This window comes from Bombyx mori, chromosome 12 (assembly GCF_030269925.1).
Source record: "Bombyx mori chromosome 12, ASM3026992v2".
Lineage (NCBI taxonomy): Eukaryota > Metazoa > Arthropoda > Insecta > Lepidoptera > Bombycidae > Bombyx > Bombyx mori.
The window spans coordinates 4885395-4908640 of NC_085118.1; the positions used below are offsets into that span (position 1 = coordinate 4885395).

The 23246-nt window shown below is 37.1% G+C and overlaps 1 protein-coding gene across 2 annotated transcripts in view; it reads right to left on the minus strand.

The window, feature by feature from the left end:
- Window positions 1-1939: 1939 nt before the first annotated feature.
- Window positions 1940-23246, minus strand: part of Ptx1 (pituitary homeobox1) — a 64509-nt gene continuing 43202 nt past the window's right edge. The window contains exons 4-5 of one of the 2 annotated variants that reach the window (XM_012693066.4): window positions 16941-17188; window positions 1940-4230 (exon numbers count right to left, since the gene is read on the minus strand). In XM_012693066.4, the coding sequence (XP_012548520.2) occupies window positions 3640-4230; window positions 16941-17188 (839 nt within the window). In that variant the 3' untranslated portion in view covers window positions 1940-3639. 2 annotated transcript variants of the gene reach the window in all.

Genomic DNA, 23246 nt, shown 5'->3' on the forward strand with positions numbered 1-23246 from the left:
TAATATTCGTAATGTCAATACTCTATAACACGCCATTTTTGTTTGAATATATCAAAGACAGTAAAGCCTATGTAGCAAACTTCATTAAGTATTTGTGGCCCTTAAAATAATTATTTTACGTACGAAAAAATGCCCTAATTACTCAAACATTTAACGAAAACTACCAAGACCGTTTTGTACGGTCAGGAATAGGAGTGGGTAATATCGGTTTTGCCGCGTATCGAATCGTATCTATATATCGAGGATCAATATCGGATATTGAATCTATATATTTTCTGAATCTATATATTGATGGATGCTAGTAGATTTTCTCGATTCATGATATTTGAGATTTGAAACGATACGATGATATAGTATTGTAGTAGATATAGATTCAAGTCAACGTTATACGGTTGGTTTTCTGATATCAATTTATAATAATAATATGATTTTAAAGTAATAAAAAGAACATGAAAATAAAAATATCAAAAAAACTTTCCTTCATGCTTTTACCAGGCTTAGGACCGGCTACATTATTTTCAGTTTTTAGTATTTTGTGTCTTAATTTAAAATTACAAAATATACCAAAAGAGTGTAGATTAGGTAGAATATTTCATAATACTAAATACATATATTTTAGGTAACATTCGCGATTTCGTTCGCGCCTAAGGTACCTAACCTAAGGTATTGCCTATATGAAGTCTCGAGAAAATATCGGAGACGTATTTAGAAGTTCATTTGATAATATTTATACATCATACACTACAAAATTAATTCAGAAATTTTATTATTTACTAAGTTTATGTTAAAATAAAAGTTTCTAAACTTTCAAAAGTTTAATACAAACACAACAAATAAACTCAATTATTTGGATTTAACTGAAAATAGAAAAATGTGTACTTTAAAAATCAAATACAAAAAACTTTTAAGTATTTATAAACACTTATCCAAAAATTTTAGTTCAAGGTCAAAGCGCGTGAAATTAAATTCAACGGTGCAAATAGGCTATACTGCATTCTAATTAGGGTCGAAAGTTGAAACTTTTTTCCTAAATTGTATCCTGCTGATACACTAAGAATAATCTACAGACGTATGGTCTTAAATATAAGGTTTATAATTGTATGGATAATGCCTGTTTCTGTTTCATTCATCATATGTGAGTGAGCGCACGATAGGGATATCGTCCGCTCACTCACTCTGGCCGATTCGATACGAACCAAACGAATATTGCTGATATTCACGAATCGGTACGATACGCCGCGCCGATGCGCATCACATCGAGCAATATCGTGTATCGGCTGATATCGTTATATAGATTTCGATTCACGAATCGGTACGATATGCCGATGCGCATCACATCGAGCAATATCGTGTATCGGCTGATATCGATATATAGATTTCGTGCGGGGCGATATCGGATTCAACGATATTGCTGCGATATATAGATATTGAATCTATATACGATTTATATCACCCACTCCTAGTCAGGAAATAAATAAATGTGAACGTCACTAACTAATTATTGGGACATTTTAAGGAATTCGTAATCAATATAAATATGAACACAGTAAGTACATTTTTTTTATAAAATATGCAATTTTGAAAATAAAATTATATATTTCTTACATATAATATGTGCTATTAATATAATGATTGCTTATGCCTTTTAGAATCTGTATAATTCATATGTGTGTGATATTTGCTTTGATTTGCTTTGCATGCAAACTCTACTAACTCAATTTGATTCTTTTTGACGTTAAATCCGTTACTTTACTTAATCTATTAGTATCACCAGCATGTCCTCTACGAAATCTGTTAGCCTGATACTTTTTATGTGTGTCGAATCCACTTCATTAGGATGGCGTTATTTCTTGATTTGAACACTTAGATTATTCCCCATAATTCCTAGTGAAATTATAATTGTGAGAGAGAGGGTGAAAAATAAATAAAACAATGAAGCTACTCATTGATATTTTATTATGACTAGAGGTTTTTTAAGTTACAGAACGATCGGATTCGCTTATTTTTTTAATTAATTCACCAAAAAATTTCTACATAATAATTTATTTACGGATACCTCCCTGATATGTTTAAAATCAAAACCTCGGAACTAATTCACGTTCAAAATGATATTTTAATATTATTTACATTAACATTTCTGTGATTCCTTCATTGATAATTAGGCACACGGATGTGGGTAGTCTAAATTATCTAAAAGTCTCGAATACTATAGCGAATGTTATAGCTACAATTAAATTACATTTATTTACAGTTAGTTCTCTGTATGTTCATTGTTAAGTAAATGTGAACATTTTTTAATAAATAACTGAGATCCTGGTTGCATTAATCTCGTTTAGGCGGTCTCTCTAAAGCCGAGGTCATCAGGTTTTAAGACTTCCATTCATTTTTATTTACATATTTACCATAAATAACATTTATTTAAAAAAAAAAAGGCGACAAAATAATTTACAGTAATACAGCCATTCGTTGAATTTATTTCGGTTTTCAAATAAATATCCATCATAAGACTCAGACTTTTTCTATAAAATGCTTTATATTTTTTCCCAACTTATTCGCTGATATCCTAAGGGCTATTCCAGCCACACATTGCATCGAGATGGTCAATATCATATTACAATTGGACATAGTTCATGCAGGCAGATCATAAGTGATTAACATGTAATATTTGAAATCAATCATATTGTCCTAATACAAGTATAACTTTTGAATAGCTTGATAAATATTGACTTTTGTGTAACTGTTATACAGATGTATGGTTCGTTCAAATTGATTTCGTATTGATTCAGAAACTCACAAAATAATACATTTTATTTAACATTTTAATTGGATGTGATATAAAAAATAATATGAGTTTCATTCTTGTTGTATAAAAAACCAATTCAAAATTCTACAAGTTTCAGTGAACGACTACAGCGATAGTTAATATATTTTGTGTAAATCCTGCGAATGCGGAAAGTTCTCCTTATTATTAACTTTAAAACCTCAGTGTGTATGTTCATTGTTTGGAGCAAAACAGTTTTAAACAAATTTACGGCAGTTCATATCTGATTGTGTTTAGAAAAGTACAACAAAAAATTTAGATAAAAACATATTTACAAAACGACAAATCATTTGTTATTGATACCACAAATAAGTTATTTATAATTAGATACGTATTTTTGTAACAGTAAATATTGAACTAAATAACTAAACTTAATCTAAATAGTCTAAGTACATGTTAAGCTTGTAAAAATTGCACACTTCGCTTTGGTATACGTACATACATACCTACATATTTACATTTCACTTAGAAACGAATCGTTCAGTTTTTATTGCCAGACATTTCTTAACAAATATTATGCTATATGCGAATTATTCACATAATTTACCCCACGACTTACACTTTTTTAAATATAGCTCTCACAGGTCGTATTGACGAGCTGACACTAATCTTTTAGTACCGTAAACTGTCACTATTTTATGATTGAACTAGTGTCCGTGTACACGATCGTGTAGACAAGCGTATGCTTAGTCAAACCATTCCCACAAATGTCTGTAAGACGGAGTAGTGTAAGTGAGGTCGGGCGGCGACTAGGAGGCTCGCGCGGTCGCCAGCAAGGGTGGCGGCGAGCGAGTCTCCTCGCGGCCGCGCGCTTCCTCTCAGAGCACGCGGTCCGACACTCCCACTCCGCCCGCGTACTGGCACGCTGACAGCGGCGCGGACCCGGCCCTCGACACCGGCGACACTGACCCGTAGCTCCCGCCGAACCCTGATGAGTGCTGCTTCGCCTTCAACCTTAGCGACGCTATCGATGACGACATTGCCGGACACGGCTCTGTCCTGTACATGCTGTAAGGATTGGGAGGTGCAGTGTAAGGGCACGGAGCAACACCACCTCCTACACCGGCTGATCCCCCGACGCCTCCCATCCCGCCGCCTCCGACTCCTCCCATTGAAGTCGCCGTGTTGAAACAGTTTACCGAACCCTGATGATGACTTGCCGGTACCACTGATCCGAGGGGATTGACAGGCCACGGAAAACTTTTCGTTCCTAGTGGACTAGGTACTTTCGCAGCCCAGTTATTATAGGGATACGACGAGTAAAGCGCATCGGTGTCCGGGAACGGCTGCATTAAGCCGTTAAATTGAGTGCTGAAGCCGTTTTTGAAATCGGCAGCAGCCGCGGCTGCCGCATTCATTGCATTCCTTTCTCGTTTTCGCCACTTGGCTCTCCGGTTTTTAAACCATACCTGTAACAAAAACAAAAATATAATAATACTGAAATAGAAACTAGATCTCGGTAAAACTACTACCGGATTTGAGTCTATTTACTGGTAGGGTTTTTTTTAAATTAAATAGTTTGACCGATAGAAAGCGACCGATCACCGATCACAATCTAAAAGTTTTAACGAGATAAAATGAGAATGCGACCTGCGTTTCGTAGTTATTAACTTTACTCATTACAAAGTTGACAGTGGGACGCGAATGCGGGCATCGGCGCGTATTCGAGCCACGTAGCGTCAGCAGAGTTGCGGAGACCGGAGGCTCCCCCGCCTGCGGCAGCCAACGACCCGTCTAATTGCGGCCGCGAAATGAAGATAAACGAGCTTCGCGATTGGGCGGGACGGCTCGCCGCTACTTGATCGAGCCGCAATAAACGAGCAGCCGCTACAACATCGCCTCCTACTAGCCTCCGTTGAATCGATGTTGTTATTTAGACGAGGTGGTCGGAGGAGGAGTCGTGCGAGCGGTGATAAGTCGCCGTGAACGCAGATAACGCGCGCGCTGATGTATGGCGTGCGTCCGTCACCGGGCGATCGATTGCGCCGACGACACCTCCGCGATAAATTGCGCAATTCACGTAGCGACTGCAATAAATATTGCGCCGCCAGCGGTATTTGTCTCACTCACGGTGGCGGGTTCACCCAGCCGAAACGGTAAATAATACCCTCTTTCCTCGGTTAAGTGAACATAAACGGTCGTTTCCACCCCATATACGATCGTTTATTTTTCGAAACATAAATTTGATGTGTTCGCGTGTTTTTGTATTGGTCGACACCGGTAAACCACAGGTTATTAGTCTTTGAATATCCAGCGCGCAATGGACAGTTTCATGACTTTTATGTTTTAAAAAGTAGTAAGCTTTTCATTGACATATCGAATACTGCTTTGCATGTCATCATGATAACATTAATTTCGAATGAAGAGCACGCCTACAACTTCCTGAAAAACTGCTCCATAATCAATGAAAATAACTACAGAGAAGTACTGACAAAGCAGAGAGAGAGGAAGCAAAACACAATTAACATTGAACATAAGTTAAAAGGTACATAATTTCGAAAATAGAGTTATGATTACAACAAAATTATATTTGCTTAGATGCACATATGGGAATGTAATTTCCATTATTTGAATAGCGGTGGACAGGCAACAGGAACGAGCTGCGGCGGGTGTGAGCGAGAAGGGTCGCGAATATTACGACGCGGGGCTAATCCTTTAAATATATTATTGCAGAATGGTGACCGTACCGCTCCCTATGTCACTATAAAAGGAGCTCTGACATTTTTTATACATTTCCGAAACATAACGATTTTTTTTAAATTGTTCATCATTTCGCTAATTGACAAAACCTACCATTTGTGTACTTTCGTTGAAAGACAAAATTTGGATTGTGAATAATTTAAATTTATTAAACTTAAAAAGTATCTTGAATGTTGAACCTTAGAGTCGCATTAAATGTTACCATACAACGAATACCCACAATTTGGGTATTCATCCTTTATTTTTCTTATTATTCTTCTATAAACGTTTTTAAGTGATAATAATGAATATTAGTTATAAATTTACTAATAATTAGTGAAAATGGCATATAATGTTGCTAATCGAGATTTATAGTTATCGTTAATAACTACCGTTTCCATGGTGAAAATGGTTTTCCCGAATCAAATAGTTCGAGGTGATGAATTATAGTCCGCCCTAGTGTTAATGAAGTTATTTTACGGTCAGCAGGATCACAGGGTCGCTAAATTGCCTTAAATTTAAATTAAACTGGAATCACAGTTTTATTAGTGTCATCAATCAAACAAGACCCGACCTAACGACGCGGCGAGCAAGCCAAAGGATTTCAATCTTTACGTAGTAGGGATTTAAGAGTGTTATCTTACATAGTATAGACTCGCACTATTCCAAAGTCAAATAAACATGAGCTCATATAAACGGATAGAGAATATAAACTCGGAATTGACACGTGTCTGAAACAGGGTTGGCGAATGTTTGTTTCGATACAAATTCAATTTGAACAGCGTTTACTGGTTCTTTACTTTATCTTCAAATCTCAAGAATTATTTAGTATTGTGGGGCTTACCGTAATACAATACAGTTGATACTTCAATCTAATATCTCAAGGTGGGCTGAGGACCACCCACTTCACACTAGGGGGACAGTGAGCTCTCTATCTATCTAAAGTAATACAACAAAATACTAGCACTTGTATTTGAAGTGAAAACTCTTACAAAGTACGCTAGATTTAGTAGTTGCAATAGCAGTATCAAATAGTATCATATAATATAATCAATAATATTAAAGTACATAAATAAATGTTACTGAATTCTAAATATCTTTCTAAATAAGTTTCACTTAAATTGTAGCGCAATTTGTTTAAAGGAATCAATTCTACTGGTGGTAGGACCTCTTGTGAGTCCACGCGGGTAGGTACCACCATCGCGCCTATTTCTGCCGTAAAGCAGTAATGCGTTTCGGTTTGAGGGGTGGGGCAGCCGTTGTAACTATACTGAGACCTTAGAACTTTTATCTCAAGGTGGGTGGCGCATTTACGTTGTAGATGTCTATGGGCTCCAGTAACCACTTAACACCAGGTGGGCTGTGTGCTCGTCCATCAATCTAAGCAATAAATAAAAAAAAACTTGTCAAATATAATTAAAACCTTATTATTTAATCTGAACTTTTTTTTAATATTATGCATTTTATAATTTAATCATAGAAAATAAATGATGTTTCCTAAAATCATTAATAAAACTATGGGGTCGACGTCCCTATTCTTTGAAACTTATTAAATGCACCCCGTGGAGAAAAAGACGGTAGTGGCTTTAACATTGTGGACGACAGTAATGGAAATAGACTGGAATTGCTCTTAGAATACACTACTACAAAATAGTCCTTTTCAACGAATATTGACATACAACACTTGATTATGACCAGTTTGATAACGATCGAATCTCTAAATGCAATATTCTTTTCATTTTCAAAAGAAAACCTGAAAATAATTTAATCTAGAATCAAAATAACGTGACTTCCCAATTCGCTGATACAAATTCCATTAAAGCCCCTGTAAAGTCCTCGAGATCAGAACACTAAACTCGTAGCCTATCAAAACACGTACAGGATAACTCTCTAATGTACAACGCTATTCAGTCTTGATTTCTGACACGCGAAATTGTATTGTAAATAACATACAAATAGAATTGCTTTTGTATCACTATGCTCTCGACATGAAAATGTTCCGTTCAATAAATTTTGAATTTGTAGTTCGTAATATAGTAATACGTGTTTACAGAAACAAATTCTTCGTTTTGTCTATTGGGCGTGAGCCAGACCCGGTTACAACACGACAATGTTAATAGTTTATGCTCTCTGAATCACGGGTTATATTGTCAGTTACCACATTATTTTGCGATGTGTCTAAACATTAACTCGTATATTATTATGTAATCTATACTATTATAAAACTGCTACTAAATAGTGTGTCTGTACGTTAAATATGCAAAAAATATATGATTTGATCTTAAATTTTACACACCGGAACTAAAATCACAGAACTTTTTAATTAAATTAGTTTAATGTTTAAAATTAATTTTATTAGCGTATCATATAGACCACTGTCGTATTTTTCAAGTATGCATTTTTAATCAAGAATCACAGTTTTGCGTTTATTAAATATATTTTCCATTTATTTTCATAATTTAAAACTGCACCTCTGGTGGTCGTAGAATTAAGTTTGTTTTTACTACGAGAGCTGTAGCAGTTAAGGGCACGGCAATCGGGTCCAAAATATGATCAATCCAAACACAGTTCTAAATTCAAAATATCATCATCGTCATTATTAATAGCCTATTTTAGTCTACTGTTGGACGTAGATCTCTGTCAAGACACGTACGCGACCCGATCCTGAACTTCTTGTCTCCATCGACTGTCCACTATTCTGCATATAGCCTCGCTCTGCCTTATTACTGGACGTCTTAAACTACGTTTACCGTTATGTTGTCTCCACTCCAGAATTCTTCTACTCTAACAGTTATCGATTTATATATTCCAAAATAGATATGCCTCTGTATTATTACAATTTTGAGCCCTCTTTTTTGCTTGCCCTACTACAAGCTTCCTCTTCGATTAGATCGTAAAAATACTCTTCTCCACCTTATCCCACTAGGTGGGGTCGGCACAGCTGATTTTTCTCTTCCATTTTCTTCTATCAGCCGTCACCTCAACACTCACTCCTCTCTTTCTCTCTCATATCGTCATTCACACACTCTATCCATGTCTTCTTCGGTCGACCTTTTCCCCCTTTACCTTGCACTACCATTTCCATACATCTCTTAGTCATGTACATCTTCTCTCTACACATCACATGTCCATACCACGCTAACCGTCCGCTCTTTAATTTGTTGATTACCGGGGCTACTTTCACACTTCTCCTCACTCCCTACTCATTCCTCATTCACTCATTCCTTCATTCATAGATCGTAAAAATACAAAAACAATAAAAAACTCATTACCAATATACTATAGGGTAGGTTAATTTAATAATAAAAGAGAAATGTAACGAATTCAACTTTGCAAAATCACTAAGCGCGAGTTTTTTAATAAAGGACGCGCTAAACTGTTTACATGTGACGAGACGGGGTAAACTAAATACATGCAAAACAACTGATGCAGAGCCCGTGCGGCGATCCAATGCCACGTAAAATAAATAACAGTCTGACCAGCCCTGTCGGCACACGAGGTTCATGCACGTGTTTTTACTAAAACATTTTATCGACACGGGCTGCTTTTCATTTAAAAAAAAACATAAATGGAGCGACTAAATAATGGCGTTAATCGAATGAATTGCATCGCATCCATGCGCCTACACCGCGCGCCTTACCACGAGTCCTCAAGACAGAATTAGGATTTAAAATGAACCATCTATCGGATAATTAAGGGATTACCTTATTTTAATTAATATTATGTAAGGATACTACCACTATAGGAAAATGACTGGAAAGTAGAAACAGCTAGTTGTGTTGCGTTAGATCGTTTGGTCTTATTCACGAAATTAAAAATATTTTTAATGTTACTCAATCACGTAAAAATGGATGAATGGATTTGGGTGAAAATTCGCAATAAAACAGTTTATAACTAGATGAATACATATGATACTTTTTATTATGTAAAATGATCAGACATTGGCAATGCCAAGTATATTTAACACACATTTACTATTTCATGGACAATATGGTCACATGCAATTTTGTATATTGGGAAAATGCAACGTATTTTATTAGCTGTGAATTAAAAAAAATACGCGAGTGAAATGGTGTGACAAGACTAGTAAGTATAAAAAATCATAGTATTTAGGTCATCTTGAGGCTATTTTATGTCAGTCTTAAATAAACTACGAATGATTCTTTAAATCGAGCAAAGATTTTAATTCTTTGTACTCTCAGCGGCTCGAATTTAATAAAGTCTCTTTGGATTAACCCAAACAGATAAACTAACCCGTTAGAGCAAATGTTATACTCATGTACGTACAAATATTTACGCACCTCGTCTGCGTTTTTTATATTAATTCAGTTTTTTTTATTGCTGAGATGGGTGGACGAGCTCGCAGCCCACCTGGTGTTAAGTGGTTACTGGAGCCCATAGACATAAGTTTTAAGGTCAAGTATAGTTACAACGGCTGCCCCACCCTTCAAACCGAAACGCATTACTGCTTCACGGCAGAAATAGGCAGGGTGGTACCCACCCACTCACAAGAGGTCCTACCACCAGTAATTACACAAATTATAATTTTGCGGGCTTCATTTTTATTACACGATGTTATTCCTTCACCGTCAAATCAATCAATCGTGAACATTTGTTGAGTACGTATTTCATTAGAAAAATTGATACCCGCCTGAGATTCGAACACTGATGCATCGCTCAACACGAATGCACCGGACGGACGTCTTATCTGTTAGGCCACGACGACTTCACGAAGTTGCAAACTTTCTATAGTTTGCATTCGAACGTATCAAAATACAACAGATGCTACCCGGGTCAAGTGATGAATTTTCAATGAATTCTATATTATATATTCTACATATAAACCGAGACATCAGAACCATAGTGCAACAAGTCTCAAATAAGTGACGTTGAGTTTTCAATGCAATTTTTTCCGGTAAACTTATAAGCTATAACAGATTAATACTTTGGGATTGGGCCTTTTTAAAAATTCATTATTTCCAAACTGATTTAAAGAAAAATATTCCAACTTGAAATTGATAATGAATTTTGACATGTGCAATTTGGCTCTGATATATCTAGAAAAATGTAGTGTATTATAAGCACTATAACAGTTTTTAACTAGTATTTACTAAATAAAATGCAAAACCTTATTGTAGTGCCAACGATACATTTCAGATCAATTCCCTCTGTTTATACTGTGAGAAGATAGGTCAGGAATGTTCAATTATTGATATAATGAATAGTGCTACAATAGAACCAATAATAACAAGATGTGGTTTTTTTACTAGTGGTAGGACCTCTTGTGAGTCCGCACAGATAGATACCACCACCCTACCTATTTCTGCCGTGAAGCAGTAGCGCGTTTCGGTTTGAAGGGTGGGGCAACCGTTGTAACTATACCGAGACCTTAGAACTTATATCTCAAGGTGGGTGGCGGCATTTACGTTGTAGATGTGTATGGGCTCCAGTAACCACTTAACACCAGGTGGGCTATGAGCTCGTTCACCAAGCTAATCAATAAAAAAAGTATGTTTACCAGTCTTTGGAACCCACAACTCAGGGAATCTTAAATAGGGTTCAGATGACCGTGCGCGTTTTGTTCCGAGTTATTCTTATTACTATCAATACCGGTCGTAACTATCAAAAATATTCAATTATTGATATCACGAATAGTGCTACAATAGAACAAATAATAGCAAGATATATTTTTGCCATTAATAAGTAACGTGGCGAATTCGTGTTCACAAACAGAATGTCGATACGTGATAATTATCTCGCGTGTATCGGCGAGATCGATTGGCTAATTCCACGTCACGCAATACGATACCGGGCAGGGCCGATTCCGACGAAATGAAATGTGTCAAGAGCTGTTTCACGGACGATTGCCGGTGACGAGCCGCGACCGAACCTCGTCTTCTCGGAAGGGAAAACTTTGCGGGCACAACGCCTACGTTTACAAATTGCTATATTACGAAAATGGCATGTTATAATCTTCGAATTTTTGCTTACATTTCGGGATGCTTGTTTTGTTTATAAGTACCGTTTTTTTTTTTGGCGCGATAACGTTTTCAAAATCGATGAATACTAGCTGCACGCACGAAAGAGTGTCACGTTCCGCCTGAGCCCGAGCGGGCAAGCGAGAGCGCGGCACAAGCGATAGAGAGGCACGATCGGCCCAAGCGTTGGCTTGTGACACATTTATGTCTCTTCTCGGCTGACGTCAGAGCTAGCAGTTCGAATAGTTCTGCGACTGACGTTATCACGTAAATTCCAAACTTCGATAATAGTGAAATCAAAATATGCGAGACTCAAATTACATATTTTCAATTTTAACTAAGTCTCGCTGAACCAAAGACAGAACTGACCATTTCCAAATAAATGTTGCTTAGCGATTAAAACATTTATACATATTTACTCAGTGTAAAATTATAACTCCTATTAACTATCAAAACCTAACTATTAGATTATTTATGTCACTTAATAAATTAAGTAAGCTAATGTCTTTATTTATATGGTTGAGTGCAAATAAATAAATAAACCATTTAAATACATTCTCTGAATGAAATACGGTAGTCGTTTCATATTAAAATTTTAAAAATAAATTTAAATTATTCTAAAGGACATTTATAAATTGATGGCGATCAATAAAACGCACCACAACTTTTAATACACCAACGCGAGCGTTTTAAACGCTATTTGTAATGATAAATATAATTTGGCACGGAAACATGCCGAAAACATTAACATCTCATATTTTAGTGATGCTAATTGAGTGAATGAGCAGGCAATGACCCTAATGAGTTGGTAACAAAAATAATGTTCAACGATTTATTGATGCGCGCGAGCATGGATTTATAACGTAGCGGCGCGGCGCGCAGCTCCAACCGACGCCGCGACGTACCGTAATCCCTCTGTCTAGGGTTGTGATATTACAGAATAATCTTATTAAATTAATTAAAAACGCGTTCGTGGTCTAACAATATCACTATCCGGTCACCTTACATTTGTACAAAGTCCGCAGTGCCTTTACTAGTGTAGCCTATTTCTAATGTACTAGTGGTACCGCAGTAGTCTAAATTCGACTATAATTAATTGAAATTATAAGTTTAGTTATATTGACAAAGACTATTATTATACTTCTATAATCACAGATTTCGCCAAGACTACACTATAGACAAATAATATTAAAGATGAACAATATTAACCTATTTTCAATTTGACCACAGACTTTAAGAATTAACTAAAGTTAACAAAGTCAAATCTGACAATATCACTATCCGGTCACCTTACATTTGTACAAAGTCCGCAGTGCCTTTACTAGTGTAGCCTATTTCTAATGTATAAACGAATACCCGAATAACTAATTGATAAAAAAAAAAGAAGAATAGAGATGCTTAACTGTAACAAAATAAAGGTCCCGTTCGATGTAAATGTAGTAGTATATGTATATAAATTTATAATAATGCAATCATTAAAAGCATTTTCAGCTTAAAGCGTCGTAGAATTAGGGATGCTGCTATTTTAACTTTCAACAATCATATTTCTAACCACAAATACAAACAGCGTTCTAAACAGACCTTTCACATGTCCAGTTCGAACGAAATATGCTTCTAGCTCTTTTGTCCGTAGATCTCGTAGGTTATATGATTAAGTTCTCTAATGCTGACATATTTTGCTTGTCACTTGTAGCATATAGAAATGCTATTTTGAAATATTTATAATGTGATTTAGTCCGATGAGTATTATTTAGTTTTATAGTGTAAGTTAATGTAAATAATAATATGTGCGTGTTGCTTTTGTTTTTTTTTGTGTAAACTTAAATTTCTATATTTCTTTTTTTTTTTCCTTTTTTCACTTTCTGCTTTTATATGGTGGAAACATGTTTGATTAGCAATTTTTTTTAAATATTATATATTTGTATTGGACTGTTGGTTTCCCAAATAAATAAATTAATCACATTTAATCACTGGTGGTAGGACCTCTTGGAAGTCCGCACGGGTAGGTACCACCACCCCGCCTATTTTCGCCGTGAAGCAGTAATGCGTTTCGGTTCGAAGGGTGGGATAGCCGTTGTAACTATACTGAGACCTTAGAACTTATATCTCGAGGTGGGTGGCGCATTAACGTTGTAGATGTTTATGGGCTCCAGTAACCACTTCGTACCAGGTGGGCTGTGAGCTCGTCCATCCATCTAAGCAATAAAAAATTAAAAAAAAACGCATTTTCAGCTTAAAGCGTCGTAGAATTAGGGATGCTGCTATTTTAACTTCCAAAAATCATATTTCTAACCACAAATACAAACAGAGTTCTAAGCAGACCTTTCACATGTCCAGTTCGAACGAAATATATCTTGAACGAGATATACTTCTAACTCTTTTGTCCGTAGATCTCGTAGGTTATATGATTAAGTTCTCTAATGCTGACATATTTTGCTTGTCACTTGTAGCATATAGAAATGCTATTTTGAAATATTTATAATGTGATTTAGTCCGATGAGTATTATTTAGTTTTATAGTGTAAGTTAATGTAAATAATAATATGTGCGTGTTGCTTTTGTTTTTTTTTGTGTAAACTTAAATTTCTATATTTCTTTTTTTTTTTTCCTTTTTTCACTTTCTGCTTTTATATGGTGGAAACATGTTTGATTAGCAATTTTTTTTAAATATTATATATTTGTATTGGACTGTTGGTTTCCCAAATAAATAAATTAATCACATTTAATCACTGGTGGTAGGACCTCTTGGAAGTCCGCACGGGTAGGTACCACCACCCCGCCTATTTCCGCCGTGAAGCAGTAATACGTTTCGGTTCGAAGGGTGGGGTAGCCGTTGTAACTATACTGAGATCTTAGAACTTATATCTCGAGGTGGGTGGCGCATTTACGTTGTAGATGTCTATGGGCTCCAGTAACCATTTAACACCAGGTGGGCTGTGAGCTCGTCCATCCATCCAAGCAATAAAAAATAAAAAATCTAATTACTCGCGTCACACCCCTAAAGCAGTAACAAATGTGAATGTTTTGAAGAACACACGCAGTAAGTACGTTGCAGTCGAATACACATACGAAACGAACACCTAACACTTGAGTCCAAAACTTGAATATCATTGATATTGATTTACATCGCAGTCGAGAGCTCCGCAGCGATACGAGTGTAAGTTTCGTTTTCATGTTACTTGAAAATTGGTGAATTATATTATTTGAAACATCATTGACGGAACGTACGTAAGAATTAACAGAATGAAATTTAATTATTTCACAGAAAATAAAAGACTAAAATGTCTTGAGAATAAAGAAAGTTCTTCTTTCTGAAAAAAAGCGTATTACGTAAATAAATAACCTCACTTCATAAGAACTAAGAAGGGAGACAGAAATAGTTACTAAAAAAACTCCTACATACACACGAAACAAGTTCGAGAAATTCACAAAATACATGTCCAAGATTATCCTAAACATTTTAAAATACCAAAGAAACCAAGCATCCGAAGTATTCAGGCTAAACCAAACAGTACAAATGCGTTCGGGACCGCAGAATCTAACGGGGGCCTTCCAAAACTATTGACAGTGAGTGTGGATGCGATCAGCCTTAAGCCGGGGATTATTAAGAGACCGAAATAGACGCATCAAATCCTCGTGGATTAAGGGATTCCATGTTCCGACGGACGGCAAGGCACGGCACAAAAATACGCACGCCGGATGCGACGATTACCCTAAACATTTACATCGTTAATATTATATTGCACTTCACGAAATAGATTAAGAACGAAAAGTATTTTTTTTTATTGCTTAGATGGGTGGACGAGCTCACAGCCCACCTGGTGTTAAGTGGTTACTGCAGCCCATAGACATCTACAAAGTAAATGCGCCACCCACCTTGAGATAAAAGTTCTAAGATCTCAGTATAGTTACAACGGCTGCCCTACCCTTCAGACCGAAACGCATTACTGCCTCACGGCAGAAATGGGCAAGGCGGTGGTACCTACCCGCGCGCACTCACAAGAGGTCCTACCACCAGTAAAAACGAATCCACACGGTATTTACAACACGAGTAACGTTTGTTCAAAAATTAAGCAATACGATTTGACTTCATGCAGAACATGACTGACTATTCGAATTGTCTATAATCCTGGACTAAATAGACCGTGGACTAAAACGATTACTAAACAGGATGTATTTATTGGTAGAGTTCTCGATGATGAAACGGGAATACGTTCCTGGGCCAAAGTAAACGGAAATCATAATTCATTTACTCAACTAAACCTAAATACTTGTCATTATCGTGAATCTGAAACACAACTCACAGGCAGCTAGCAGCCGTACCTCGCTAACCTGCCTACCGTTTCCTACCTAAGCTAACCTATCTACCTAAGGTAACCTTGAGAGGCTATGTCAGCGTAGCCAAGCGAGTAAGTGAGCTCACGGGGCTCTAACCTGGTGACGTTGCTAACATTAGCCCTAGGAAAAGCAGTTCCTCGCAGAATCTACCACCGGATCGGAAACGCGACCCACTGAGAAGATCCGCGAGAAACTCAATGGTCTATGTCTGTGGGGCCATACTTTGCGTGTCCTTAAGAACGTAGATCCTGCGCGTTCGTTAAATATAATTACATAATTTTGTAATGCAAAAAAACGATAGAAATAAAAGCGCTATTTTTAGGACTATTGATTGATTGATATGCGGCAACAAAAACGTGTTTAGGCTATATAATAAATCTATTTTGCGTCAATCAGCTTCACAATTTTAATGTTGTCCTGTACAAAACGAATGCTAAAAGGAAATATTTACTTATTATAACATGCAATGAAGTCATGAAATTGGTAATTTGTAAATAATAACCAGATTTATCGTTACATTACCATTACTAGATTTATTTTTGCGGTAAAAATACTAACGATTCAACCGTACACAAAGGTAAGGTATTTTATTGCTTAGATGGGTGGACGAGCTCACGGCCCACCTGGTGTTAACTAGCTACCAAAGCCCATAGACATCTACAACGTAAGTACCGCCACCCACCTTGAGACATGAGTTGTAAGGACACACTTAACAGTACAACGGCTGCCCCACCCTTCAAACCGAAAAGCATTACTGTTTCGCGGCAGAAACAGGGAGGGTGGTGGTATTTACCCGTGCGGACTGACAAGACGTCCTACCACCAGTAATTACGCAAATTATAATATTGCGGGTTTGATTTTTATTACACGATGTTATTCCTTCACCGTGGATGTCAATCTTGAACATATGTTAAGTACGTATTTCATTGGAAAACATTGGTACCTGCCGGCGGGATACGTACACCGTTGCATCGCTACATACGAATGCACCGGACTTCTTATCCTTTAGGCCACGACGACTTCAAATTAAATACAAAGTTATATACTTTATACGAAATTCAATGTAAAGCAGATAAAATGTCATTCAATGTACTTTTTTCTATTTGTAGGTAACAAGGCACTTACCCTAACTCTAGCCTCTGTTAAGTTAGTCCACATGGCGATCTCTTCGCGCGTGGACATATCTGGATAACGATTCCTTGCAAAAGTCGCCTCTAGTTCTTGAAGCTGTTGGCTGGTGAAGTGAGTCCGCTGCCGACGCTGCCTCTTGTTTTTCTTATCGCCTTTGTCGTCTAAATTCGGTTCTTCAGGTCCCACTCCTGGTGTCGTGGATTCCGTTTTAATCGTGGGCTCTGATGTCAGTGGGCGATTACCTGAGAAGAACACCAATTAATCTATCAGAAGACAGAGCAAGATATAGATAAGTTTGCAGCTTAAAATTCAGCACTTACTCGCAGATATGTACTTATTGTTTAAATTATATTATATGTACATGCGAAGTGGAAATCGTAGAATCATGAATGACTTTCGTGTTGATTTTGTAACTCTTATGGACTATTTTAACACATATGAAATTGTATTTTGCGTGAAATGTTTAAAAGCTTAAATTGAAAATATGTAGTTACTTTCAAAATAGAAGAACTAGGAAAGAAATCCAGATTACATGAAAACAAATTCTTTCACAGTCCAAAATAATTATCGTAAAACAATTTTTACAACAACAAACGCTCTAGTTTAGCGATTAAGATTACGAAAATACCGCAAAACTACTACCCGAAGGAACCACGAGCATAAAATTTATAAATTTTACAACTTCATTAAATACTCTTAAAATATTTACTCGTAAAACATTTGAATGGCTTTTTTTTATAAATTAAATTTAAAGGCATGATAATGATATAGTGAATCAGGTCGCCAGTGCAGCACAGAAGCAAGCCCCTAATGCGAAGGATTAAGTCCGGGCCGAGCTAATACTTTTACGACTAGGTTGTAAATTTGTTATTCTCGATGTGCTACGTCACGGACAAGATAATTTATATCTTATAACATATCTATTTTTGAGTGATTCTCGCGTAACCGTGAAATCGTGGTGATAAGTCGGAGCTTAGTTTGTTATGCAATGTTCAGCTTATAGATTTATTGCGGACAAAAATTCGAAACTATTTTAAAATTGTTGGTATGTATGGATTAAATTGTAAAAAATATTGTGGTATCGTGGTTCGCAATAAATTTCGTAGTTCGATATTGAATTTTTATTCGGCTATGATTCCAAGTGTTATATTTTTTTTTCATGTTTCGTTTATATATCGCGATTTCCCTGAATTGATTTGGTAAATACAAAATTAACCAAAAAATCTAACAAAAACTTAAATGTCGATAGAGTTGAATTCCATTGATAACACCATTGTATCGTACAGCGGACCAACAACATAGGGATATTAGAACAATTCGTTACTGATAACGGTTCGATAGCAATCATATTAGCTTTTCATGAAATCCCTGTGTCAATGTGCTTTAAATAAATATTCTAAAATAGTTCACTGATACAAATAAACACCTGATGCCAATCATATAGTGTTACCAGTTATTCATAGGAAGTAATAATGATTCCTTATTATACGTAAGGGGTAACTTATTATCCGTCATTAAAATAATAAAGTCTATTATGACTTATAGGTTTTTATTTACAATACATAATAAGCCTTTCGTAACAATAAATGATAACATGATTTTGTAGTTGTCGTGGCGTGAAAGATAAGAAAGGCGCTCTGTGTATTCGTATCAAGCGATGCAACGGTATTCGATTCCCGCAGGCAGGTACCAATTCTTTTTAATGAATTACGTACTGAACAGATATTCACGACTGACTACCACGATGAAGGAATAACATCGTATGATAAAAATCAAACCCGCAAAATCATAGTTCGCGTAATTACTGGTGGTAGGACGTCTTGTGAATCTGCAGTGGTAAGTACCATCACCCTGCCTATTTTTGCCGTGAAGCAGTAATACGTTTGGGTTTGAAGGGCGGAGCAACCGTTGTACTGTAAAAGCGGAGGCTGTAAAACTCATGTCTCAAGGAGGGTCGTGGCATTTACGTTGTAGAGTGGACCTAGAGTCTAGGTCCATCAGTAGCACGACACGAGAACCTTCTCATCGTGGCCGCCGGTAACTACATTCCCGATCCTGCGAACCGAATGGAAAGCAGTCGACGTCGCCCAAAACACGTCATTTCGGATCTTCCCGATCCACTAACGGTGCTTTTAGGTACCTCAAACACCGGTCATCGTTCTCGTCAAATTCGCCGCTTGCGACGAAGGCCTCGGCAAGTAAATTAACCCACAGGCACAGCCCACTGAGTTTCTCACCGGATCTTCTCAGTGGGTCGCGTTTCCGATCCGGTGTAGATTCTGCGAAGCACTGCTCTTGCTAGGGTTCGTGTTAGCAACGTCGTCAGGTTTGAGCCCCGTGAGCTCACCTACTACCTCAGCGAATCTAGAATAACCCCTCGAGGTTACTAGAATAGGTAGGAATAAAACAGTTATAGAGTTTTATGGGCTGCCATAACCGCTTAACACCAGGTGGGCTCGTCCACCCACCAAAGTAATAAAAAAAATAATCACAAATCAAGATGGTGGGCTGTTGTATATTCCCGCTTAATTAAGGGGGCACATACAATAATAAACGAATTTAATTTTACGTTCAGGGCAGAACCTGACGGGGAGGACAATAAGGAGGATAAAAAATTACTTAGATCAGCAGATAAAAAACATATACCTAATTAGCAAATGTCATGTACTGAACTGTCTTATGCTTTCATTAATTAAATAGTAACATCGGTTTACATTATGGCTTGCAGAAGTTTGTTGTCTTTCCTTCCGGCTTCGTCATCCGTTTAGCTAGTCTGTATAATCGATTGGTATAATCACTCAAATGTATTTTTTTTTTTTAAATTAAAAATGAAATCAATAAAGGACGAAGGAACACTTAATGTTTTTTTACATCCAGCATGTATGTTGTGACGAGAACTACCTTAAAATCCATTTGATTTGAATTAGAATTTGAGTTACACGAAGGTACCGAAATCAGCATATTTTTTCTATATTTTTTTTATGATTCAAGGATTACTGGTGGCGCGGAAACCTTTCTAATTTCACCAGGATAGGTGGGCGAGCAAAGGCTCAGCCAGGAAGGGTGGTATTTTCTAACAGCCGCTCGAGCGCCTCCGAAGGAGACGTAATAACTCAAGAGCAGCTGCTTCGCGAAGAAATCTACTACCGGATCGGAATCACGACCCGCTGAGAAGATCCGGCGAGAAACTCAGGGGGCTGATGTATGGATTAGGCTGCAAGTCGAATTCTTGGCCGAGTTCGACGAGTACGGTTGCCGGGGTCTCTTAGCCTGCTCCTAGTGTTAGAGCTGAAGGCATCTAATGCAACAGTTATTGGATCTGATGGATCCGTAAGACGTGTCTAGGGCGACGACGGGGACTAACTCCTGCGTGATCAGGATTCGGGGAGTAGTCAGCGGCGGTAACGATGAGGCGATTATTATGACGCATAGCCTTATCGAAGTAGCGTTCCGACGCTGACTTCATCTGTTTGCGGATCGATTCGAGGCCCAGGTCGTCGTGTAGGTTGACGTTCCTCACGAACCACGGAGCCGCGACGGCTAACCTGCAGCTTCCAGAATTTGTATTTTTCTTCAAGTAGGTACACGTTTATTGTTTTATAATTCGACAAAGATTCCAGTTATAAAAATATATATGTATTGTAATTGATGTACCTGGATATGTATTGGATTAAAGTTTTAGTTCTTATTACCGTTGTTTATCACAATGATTAATATTTTTTATCAATTTTGCTTTTGTTCCAACGAATGTCATGTCATTAAAATATGTGTATGTGTATTTTGTTAATGTTATCGGCTTCATTCAGATGATAATATTTAATCATGTTGAAAAAATTCTCGTTTCGTAATCTTCATGATTTACTGAAACAACTAATAAAAAAAACAAAATGAATGACTGAGAATTTTACAACATTTGAGCCATTAAGCGAGAAGACTGCGAAGCTGCGACAGAAAGTAACAATGACCACTACGATTACATTTGAATCAGGCACGAAGGACCAAGTCGTGTATGTCTAACCAATATAAGCTACGTACGCTTTTTGGAGATTACAATATCTTTCTATTATTGCTACCAGTTTCTAAACCAATGTTGGAACAAAATGTAAGCCGTATGCATATTTACAATGATTGAGGGCCTTTTTTCTTTTATAAAACTATGTTTAACTTATAAAACTATAATGCGGAAGATGAGTACTTTTATGTGTATACTATCGGTCGAAAAATACGGACACTGTCATTGTCGGGTACCATCACCGTCGCTTCACTGTTATCAAATAAACGCGTCATGGTTTGCATCATGAAATTTGTAATCAATAATCAACTGTAGAATATGGTAGTTAAATGATTAGTAGCATCGCAATTTTAACTACAATTAAATGCAAATAGATCAATCCTAGTTCCTCAATAATTCTTACTACAACATGTGTAAGTTAAGTTATTTAACGTACTAAACTTCATAGTATTGCAACGCAAACGTCGCAATGCAGTGCAATCAAGTGAATCAACCATCGCAATTAACGTAATTACTATTAATGATAATATGATAGTAATTAGGATTGTAAATACCTGAGACGGGTCATGCATATGCATGAACGGGTCGTGAATATGGTTTTAATACAACACAAGTTTTATGAAATGAATAATATCATAGTTTTCATTGGGAAACATTTTTTAAATTTCGTATTAGGATGAATGCGTTCACAGCCCATCAGTTGTTAAATGGTTGCAGGAGTCTGTAGACATCACAACGTAAATGCTCCATCTTTATATTATTACGATATTAAATCCATGTCTCAATTGTAGTGTATACGTTGTCTGATCCTTCAAACCGGCACGCGTTACTACTTTGTGGCGAAAGCATGCTGAGTGGTGGCGCCTACCCTAATACCTACACAGTACACAGTTTTCTAACACAAGGCGGATGTGTTTACATCCCAGCTGATTGTGAATGGTAAATTTCGCTCATGAAAATAAACAGCACTGTCAAGGATACAATAAAACTGCTGCATAATATAAAATTTAAATCGCGTTTGAATACATTTTCGTAATTTTTATTTAATTCACCGTTAGAGTTTGAAATCGGAATGATAAAATTAATACAACCTCAAAGTTGCCAGTTAAAAAAATTGTTGCATCGAATAATATATGTAAAATGAAAATGTTTTTTTTTTATTGCTTAGATGGGTGGACGAGCTCACAGCCCACCTGGTGTTAAGTGGTTACTGGAGCCCATAGACATCTACAATTAAGTTCTAAGGTCTCAAGTATAGTTCTAACGTCTGCCCCACCCTTCAAACCGAAAGGCATTACTGCTTCACGGCAGAAATAGGCGGAGTGGTGGTACCCACCCGCGCGGACTCACAAGAGGTCCTACCACCAGTAATAATATTAGACTAGTGTCGTCGTCTATACACAAGACATCGCATATAATATTCGACAAGTAAACAAGGAGCGTGACACAGAACCACATCGAAGTAACCAAAACATTTGTACAGGATTACCGGTAGGGAATTAATTTAGTGAAGTTTATTAAAACGATCAATCTGTAAGGCTTGGCAATCTCATTGGTGTGTAATGAACAAGTCGGGATTATCGCCTCGAAGTTCAGCCACTGCTGTTGGATGGTTGTTGCAGATGATTGTTGGATTTATTCGATTGATTAAAATCACAATTGATTTTATTTTAAAACCTTACGTGAATCAAGAGATCGGTTTTAGTTGTTTCACATTTAGTTTGTTTATTTAAGTTTGGCTTCGATCCGTTTAAAACTATGAGACTATTTTGTAATCGTCGTGGCCTAAAGGATAAGACGTTCGGTGCATTAGTGTTGAGCGATGCACCGATGTTCGAATCCCAGGCGGGTACCAATTTTTCTAATGAAATACGTACTCCATAAATCTCCACGATTGACTTCCACGGTGAAGGAATAACATCGTGTAATAAAAATCAAACCCGCAAAAATTATAATTTGCGTAATTACTGGTGGTAGGACCTCTTGTGAGTCCGCGCGTGTAGGTACCACCGCCCTGCCTATTTCTGCCGTGAAGCAGTAATGCGTTTCGGTCTGAAGGGTAGGGCAGCCGTTGTAACTATACTGAAATCTTAGAACTTATATCTCAAGGTGGGTGGCGCATTTACGTTGTAGATGTCTATGGGCTCCAGTAACCACTTAATACCAGGTGGGCTGGGAGCTCGTCCATCCATCTAAGCAATAAAAAATAAAATAAAAAAGACAGCGGTTTCTGTGGATCAAATATTGTATTTTTACAAGAAGTTATTTCGTGTCGTCAGTTCACCACT